Consider the following 8,405-nt stretch of genomic DNA (forward strand, 5'->3'; position numbering starts at 1 on the left):
CAGCAAGAAGCCTCCCAGATCTCCAGATGCATTTGAGATATCAAAAAAGTACTCCAGAGTGTTGTTCAGCATGGGGGTGAGTAGAAAATGAAGGCTAATCATGTTTTGGGTGTACTATTCCTTTAAGGAGTGGATTGCATCTTCAAACTCCACTACTCTTGCTAGGTTTGTTGCAAAACCGTCCACAGATCGAACAGGTAGCGCTCTGATGCAGGGATGGGAATTTTCTACAATTTTTTTTCCTCAAATCCAATTGCAGTGAAGGGTGGTGCACGGTGAATTCCACCTGGTGAGAGCGTTCACTGCTCGTCCCTCACCTCATGCTACTGTGTGACATTTGCTCCAGGATAAACATTTAATCAGAAATAATTATTATGGAGCAATGGAGCTTCGGGTTTATGCAGGGGCATCAAACAGCAGCTGGCTATGTGGAGATGTTGAAGCGGGCATTTCTCATGACTGAGGGCCCTGGTCTGTGTGGTAATGATTGGGTTTTTCAACAGGACAATGCTGCAGCTCACATTGCCCGCCTGACAAAGGAGTTTTTCCTAGAGAATAACATCTCTCTTTTGGACCATCCTGCATGTTCCCCGGATCTAAACCCAATTGAGAACATTTGGAGATGGATGGCAAGGGAAGTTTACATAAATGGACATCAGTTCCAGACAGTGGATGCCCTTGGTGAAGCCATCTTCAACACTTGGAGCAACGTTCCCACTAGCCTCCTGGAAACACTTTTTTTTTTTTTTGAGCTATGGTCTTAAACTTTTGATCAGCTGAAACAAATCATGTTTGAGTGTAAATGTAGTTTTTAATTAATTTCGCCGCTCAAAAGTTTTTGTCTCTTTCTTCTTTTAACATTGTGAAGCTCTACTTAGAACCTTGTTTAGATCCAATAGTGCAAAATGCTAATTCTTGCAATTTTTTGACTGGTCTTAAGATTTTGATCAGGAGTGTATTTAGGGCAGGGGTCACCAACCTTTTTAAGGCTGAGGGCTACTTCATGGCTACCGAATCATAGGAAGAGCTACCAATACTGACCTATGAACTGGAGGGATCAGTGTTCCCCTACAGTAAATCTCATCCATAAAAACTCATTTTTATTCTTATTTTATTCTTTTATAATTTTCTTTTTAATATTGTCATTTTGAAACCACTGAAATATGATGAAATAGTTAACATGAGGAAATAATATATAAATGATTAAAAAGAAGAGCAACAGAATATAAAAAAAAAATTAAACTTAACCCACTGAGTGAGTTCTTCTGTTTTCAGAAGACGAAGAGGGCACCCCATGTGGTCCTTGAGGGCCCCTTGGTGCCCGCGGGCACCGCATTGGTGACGTCTGATTTAGGGTCACATATTCCTTTTTTTATAGTGGGCTAATATACTTAGAGCCCGTGTTGACACATGCGACTCTTATAAGACTTGCGTTTTTGTGGCTCCAGACAGATTTGTTCTTTTTGGTCCAAAATGGCTCTTTGAGCAGTTTGGGTTGCCGACCCCTGACATAGAGCCTCGCAGGAGACCGCATTTAAATATCGAGGCATAGTTAGGAGGGCCAAACATCACACATAACCTTCGCACTTTTATTTTACTGTTGTCTTCCTGTTTTCATGGTGCCTTACAGAGAAGCTTTTACAGCTCACTGCTTTCCTATTTGTCGCCATCAGAGCGAGCAGCCCTGAGAGGCAACTGTACATCAGCCAGACAGTCCATCACCGGAGTTCCCTCACACTCATGCAGCTCATTACCTTGATGCAGGTGTGGTTCTGAGGTGTGCAGAGGGGCTGCAGCAGAGCGATGGAGGCTGGTGATAAAGGAACAAAAGAGAAGAAATGGAGAGCGACTGGTCTGCGGCGTCTCTCCAATTACACGTCTCCTGTGAGCCATGGCTCAGAGAAATGGCCCACAGTGTCGCTTAGGCCCTCCTAATTGGCTCAGCAAAGAGAGGGGGAGTGAGAGCCAGAGAAGGACCGGCACATTTTCTGAGCTCCCCCGTGAAGGCCAGCAGGAGGTAGATGATAGGCAGCTCTGCAGCGTTTCCTCATGTCTACGCTCCAATCTTGGCGCGCCATTTCTGAGAGTCTAACTCCTCTAGTTTCCCACTAATGAGGAGCCATTGCTGCCCTTTTGACTTGTTTGTGCCGTCTCTCCTGTCATCATTACCATTTTTATGACTATTGTGAGCGGCAGCGTGGGGCTGCCTGAGGCTCATGTGATGTGGGTTCCTCCGGAGGGGACCCTGTTTAATAATTGAACATCCTCACAACTGAACTTAAGTGTCTGTGGCTTTATTCCGCGCTAGCTGAAAAACAAAAGTTCAAATCGTTGAAGCTGCAATGATTATCTGTCAGCAAAAGCAGATTTTTACCACTATTTCTCATTAAATTAGGCTGAGCAGAACATTTTATGACCCCCCACCTCTCGCTAAGGTGCACAGTGTTAATGACGACTTGAATGGCTTCACAATTTCCAGGAAACTTTACAGTAAAAAGTAAAATCAAACTACTAAGAAGAATCATTATTTAAACAATGGAGTATCATCCTTAACACTGCATGTATAATAATATAAACTGATACACAAATATTAATGAAGAACTTCAATTTCTTCCATTTGCACGGCGAAGCTGAGTGATCACAGGTTCTGCTCTTATCTGTGTGAAATGCTTATGGTTTTATGAGTTTTATTTCGAGAAGTCGTTACTGATTAACTGACCAACGCTGTGATTTCTGGTTTCAAATGCAAATAAAACTAAGAAGACTGGAGTCCTTAGAAAGTTAATCAAACTGAGACATTTTTCCTTAAGCCACATTCCTGGCTGGATTTTATTTACTAACTGTTGTAGATATCTTAACATAACAATTTTAAATACCCCATAGTTTTTATAAAGCTGTTGCTGTTAAAGTATGAGCAGTAAACCTCTAACACGTGGAAACCTAAAAGGTTTTATTGTTGCCTGTCACAGCAATGAATGGAGGGCAGCGTATCCCATAGCAACGCATATCTACACGGCTAAAATATAGCTAATGTTTGACGTATCAGCTAATGATAGCTTATAACATTATATTATCGTAGCTAATATGCCAACAATAACAGAACGTTTTTCTTAATGTCATACATTTTTATATTAGCTGGTCTGTTAGCATAGCTAATGTTATACTCTCTGTTAAAGAGGGTGTAGGTACCAGACCGGCTCAATGACATCAACATATGGCAACTCCACTCGGACAAACTGTATGGCACCCGTTTATTAAGGATCAAATCTCTTTTGGAATCTCAACATATCATTACCTATATTTTGTATTATTTTACATTTCATTTGCGTTCTAAAGTAGCTGAAAGTAGAAAACAATCATCGTTAATCTTGAAGGAAAGTACTGCCTTCTAAGACTGAGCTCTGCCATTTAACAAGGTGACAAAAAAGTCTCAGCTTATTTTTATTCTTTTTATTAAGATCTGAGGCCAGAGGAGGAACAATGGAACATCTTAAAAATGATTTTCATAGACATCTTAGACAAAGAAAAGTTATTCTACTTGTAGAGAACGAACAGTTGTTTAGCTTAATATGGCTAACTGACCGAGCTAAAAAAGGCTAACCTGTTAGCTACAGAACAAAGCGCTACCCAGCTCTCTCCCTTTATATAATGGTGTTGCAGTTACTTTGTTCACCATAAACAGTTTCTATTCCGTTTTGTTATGGATCAGGCAGAACTTCAGTCATTAGACACACTAACAGCCTGGTTATACTCCTGCAGTGTGTCGCAGTTAGCTTTTCGCAGGTATGATGCATACATTTTTGAGTTATGCCTGATATTAAAGCGTGGTCTGCGCTTTGTTATTCCACGCCACAACGCAAGAGGGACAATCAGGTACTGGGTCTGGATAAGGTCAAGGCGGTGAAGAAGTGGGATAAATTTTTTGCGATAACAAAGGGACATGAAGGCGAAAAAGAGCGGGGATCCAGGTAAAACAAAAGGTCCCAGCATTCTCGCGCATCTCGCTCTTCTAGCTCGTCCATCTTCAGTCGTTTTTTTCACAATGGCGGTCATACAAACAAAACCAGCCTGTAAGGGACCAAAAAGGAAATACGCATAGTGTAGAGCGGATGTAGATTTGACCTAACAGAGGCCTCCGGTACCAGCAGAGTGTCTGCAGAAGGGGCGGGGGGCCCCTAACACAATGTAACACAATGGTGGAAAATGACGAAATTAAGCACATTTTTACGTGCCGGAGGCGTCCCCAATGTTGCTATTTCATTAATGGAAGACCAGAGATGATTAAAAAGAGAGCTAGGCCGTTTCTCAATATGCGTTCTTGAGCTTTCTGATGTAGTCGTGACACGTCATCAGCCTCAGCCCGAGCACTGTTCCAATTGCCGAGAACGCCAGACCGAGAATGCACCAAATCCCTGGGTGTTGTTCTCGCCCCGCCCTTTTTATCGAGTATGCATCAGAGCAGACTTATCCGTTCTTGAGATTGACAGCTGTCCCAGCATGCACAGCAGCAGCAGCAGCTTTCAATCGCGCACTTTTCTTTTGTTGTTTAATAAAAGTACATTTTAAGATCATTTGAGGCAAGAATATTATACTTTAATGCGTCACTATATGGTCCATTTACCGATTTAGCAGCCCTGTCTCAGCATAGCCCTGTGTGAAGGACCGCTGGCTCTGATGGCGATTTTTTTTTGTTTTATTTGGCAAAATGTTAATTTAATTTGTGTTTATCTGACTGTGTTAATTATTATTATTCACCCACTAAATGAAAAAAGTTATTTATTATTATCTAGAGACTATTAATAACAGGTGAAATGCAGACGAGCTGAGCGTGTGGTGACGTCACAAGTACGCTTCTGTTCCAATTGACCCATATTTATGCTGCGTGCTCCCGTTCTCACAAAGTCCAGACTTTACTGTGTTCTTCTCAAGAACATACTAGGTGAGAACAGGAGTCCGTACTCCCGTTCTAGTGAATGGAGAAATGGCCCTAGTCTCTAAAACAGACATGGCTACGGCTTGATGCTAACATGTTAGCTAGCTGTCGGAATTCAGTCAGAATTCTGAGATTAAAGTCAGAATTCTGACTTATTTTCCATATCAAACTGAAACAATATTTACAAATTAGTTAGCTCTAATCCTCCTCTGTAGGTCTTTTCTTGTTGTGGTCATGTTTGTCTTTACCCATGCTACCGACGCTGCACTCCCAAAGCTCCCATTCTGTGGGGTGCCTTTGCCGGAGATGCTGAAACAAGTTAGTTGCACACTACTGTAGTTTGCTCCACATCGGCCTTGTCAAAGCCGAACCACTTCCAAATAATCAACGAAACAACGAGTCCCTTTTCTCAGTACCAACTCTTCAGATTGGACGGCAGCTATGGCGTGAGTAAGCAGTGCAGCATGCTATTGGGTGGAAAGAGGCGGCGGAAGCAAACGCGCAAGTAAATTATGCAGAAGAAGATACTTTCTAGATTTTACGATTTAGCAAAAAACCAAATGGTGAACTTTTAAAAACAAGAATTAATCGAAATTAATTTCCTTTATCGCCTAACCCTACAGGAAAGTAAACAATGGAGAGTAGCATGTAAGGAAGCCAGCGTGTAGTAAGTGTGCAGTATTGTTTCACTCTTCTCTCTCTCGAAATCCCTCTCACCATAAGAAGAGTTGTTTCAGGTTGTGACTGGCGTGGAGTGTTGTATCGGTACTTTGCGCTCAATGGTGTCACGTCAATTAGCAGGAACCAGCTCTGGTGTTTCCCACAGCATGCTGATCAGAGCAGAGGCCATTTTAACGCGAGTCGCTTGCAGAGGTATTTGACCTGATCAAATTTAAAGACCTTATAAACATGAAGACTATGAAGCCAACCCTCAGGCACTATGTGATCTGACTCAGAGGGACTATAAAGTCATGCCTTTATGCAGAAAGTTGGAGATCTGCTTTTCAGCTTTTAATGTGGTCCAAAATACTTTGCTACAGTTGAAACTAACTAAATGCATGCTTTTCACAGACCTTTGGAACAGGCCACTGAATGTTCCTTCAGTGGTTACTCTTGATGGACGTGAAATACAGATAGTTTCAACTTATAAGTATCTTGGTATTGTCATTGATGACAACCTATCATTTAAGCCTCATGTTCACTGTCTAGTTGAGACTAAAATTGGGTTTTTACTTTCGAAATAAGCTGTGCTTTTCTTTTAATGTAAAAAAACGGTTGGTGGCATCCACTTTTTTAACTGTGCTGGACTATGGTGATATATTATATATGCATTCATCTGCTCAATGCCTGCAGATTGACGCAGCCTATCATTAATTACTAATTGTAAAGCTCGCACCCATCACTGTGAGCTGTATTCTCGTGTAGGGTGGTCTGCATTGCCTACACGGAGACTTTGTCATTGGTATATATTTATATATAAGGCTATTCTTGGTGCGCTTCCATCTTATTTATGTTCACTTCTTATGAAAAAAAGTACTGGTCATTACTCTCTCCGTTCTCAGGCTGTTGTCTTGTTTTCTGTCCCACGTGTCAGTACTGAGCTGGCTAAAAAGGCCTTACTCTGCTCCCTTTACATGGAATTTACTGCAAAATAACTTGAAACTTAGTAAATTGGTTCCTTTGAAGCTGAGAAAGAGATGTTTTGAGTTGGACTCCCTCACATGTCAATGTTTTAATTGAAATTTTATCATAAGTGCATATTTGGCTTTTGTGTGTCTTTGTACGTATGTAATGATGTGATGTAATTTTGATGCCTATCTTGGCCAGGTCTCGCTTGCAAAGAGATTTTTAATCTCAATGGGTATTACCTGGTTAAATAAAGGATAAAAAAAAAAAAAAACATACGATAAATGTTTGGCTTCTCACCAGAACTGACAGTCTCCAGGGCCTCCTGCTCAACGTCCACCTGATGGTAATGGCGGATACAGACGCGACTGTCTATCTGGTAGAGGAGGGCGGGACACAGGTAGGTGAACTCACTCTTGGAGATGACGGAGTCAGGCTGCAGGCCATAGTAGGTGAGGAGCTGAGTCAGGTTCAAGCACTGTGTGGGCAGGAAACATGTTCAAAAAGAACGTAAATACCGGGAAAAAACGCAGACTTTAAAACAACAACTCATTGGATTACACAGCTAAACACTTAGAACTTTTTGGGGTGAAGAGAACAAACACAGAGGCATCCAAAAACTGATAATGTGATTATGATTCATGGTGAAGTCCTACCTCCTCATGCTGGTGCGAGTGTCCTGCATGTGCTATGAGCCCCGATGAGGCAGCCAACCCTGGAGCCTCTCTCTTGTCTTTGTGAGCGCCACTGTGGTCATGATCATCAGTTGGAGGCGCTTCAGTTGAAGGGAACTTGTTTGACCTGCCCTGACCTCTGACCTTTCCCGGCTTCCTGGTCCTTGCAGGATTTTCCGTCGGCGTTACACTTGGCAGTGCTGGCTCATCTCTATGCTCTTTATGACTGTGATGGTCGCTGCTGTGGTTTGTGGGGCTCTGATGGGGAGTAGAAGACGGGTCTTTGTGGTCAGGCTGGACCTCTGTGTGCTGGTGTTGATGGTCTTCATCATGTGTGTGATTATGGTTGTGGTCATGGGTATCATGATCATCATCACCGTGTTTATGGTCATGATTTGTTGGCCCCCCAGTAGCAGTAGTGGGGCTGCAGCGCGTGGGAACCTGTTCTACGTGTGGGTGATGGTGCTTATGGCCCGAATGATCGTGACTGTGGACTTTACTGGAGGATGTATGTGAGTGTAGCCCATTTTGCACATCCAGCAGGTCGAGGTGTGCCACGTGGTCATGACCGATATCCTCATGATCCACGGCAACCAATTTAACTGATCCTAAACCCAGGCTATGGAGGAGACTCTCAAAACCCTGGAAATCCAAGCGATCCTTCTGCCCATAGCGCCTAAACAGCTGTTGGATGTAGTAACGCTGTTCTTCCTCTAGAGGTGGCCCTTCAGGACTGTTTGAGTCCGGGGATACGGTGGTGGAACGAACATACGGAGCCTCAGAAATCTGTAGGTCGCTGTGCTGATGTAAGTCGCTGGCGTGGTCATGCCCTTCCACGTGGCAATGGTTGCAGTGATGAAAGATGAAGGTGATAACGCACAGGAAGCAGAATTTCGTGTGTACATGTACTCGCATTGTGTCCTTTTTATTGGTCCCCTGTAAAAAACAAACAAACACAGAATGAGTTAAAAAAAAAAACAATCAACTGGAGTTTGTTTTCAAGTTTGAAGACGTTTCACTTCCCGTCCATTTTCAATTGAAAATGTCAGTAAATACAGTGCCACAACAAAGTCTTGTTTTTGTTTCGAGAAAATGCAAATTGAAACAGGCGAATGGGTGCATCCCTTTGGAATGGGGGACACAGAGTGACTTTTATACGACAGTCGGGCAAA

The 8,405-nt window shown here is 42.6% G+C and overlaps 1 protein-coding gene across 1 annotated transcript in view; it reads right to left on the minus strand.

The window, feature by feature from the left end:
* Positions 1-8,148, minus strand: part of LOC107080884 (zinc transporter ZIP10-like) — a gene marked incomplete at its 3' end in the record, with an annotated part of 11,410 nt that extends 3,262 nt beyond the window's left edge. Inside the window, exons 1-2 of the mRNA XM_015369092.1 lie at positions 7,216-8,148; positions 6,860-7,037 (exon numbers count right to left, since the gene is read on the minus strand). Of these exons, the coding sequence (XP_015224578.1) occupies positions 6,860-7,037; positions 7,216-8,148 (1,111 nt within the window). The remainder of the gene's footprint in view (positions 1-6,859; positions 7,038-7,215) is intronic.
* Positions 8,149-8,405: the final 257 nt, after the last annotated feature.

The sequence above is a fragment of the Cyprinodon variegatus genome, unplaced genomic scaffold, assembly GCF_000732505.1.
Source record: "Cyprinodon variegatus isolate N-32 unplaced genomic scaffold, C_variegatus-1.0 Scaffold2451, whole genome shotgun sequence".
Taxonomy (NCBI): Eukaryota; Metazoa; Chordata; class Actinopteri; order Cyprinodontiformes; family Cyprinodontidae; genus Cyprinodon; species Cyprinodon variegatus.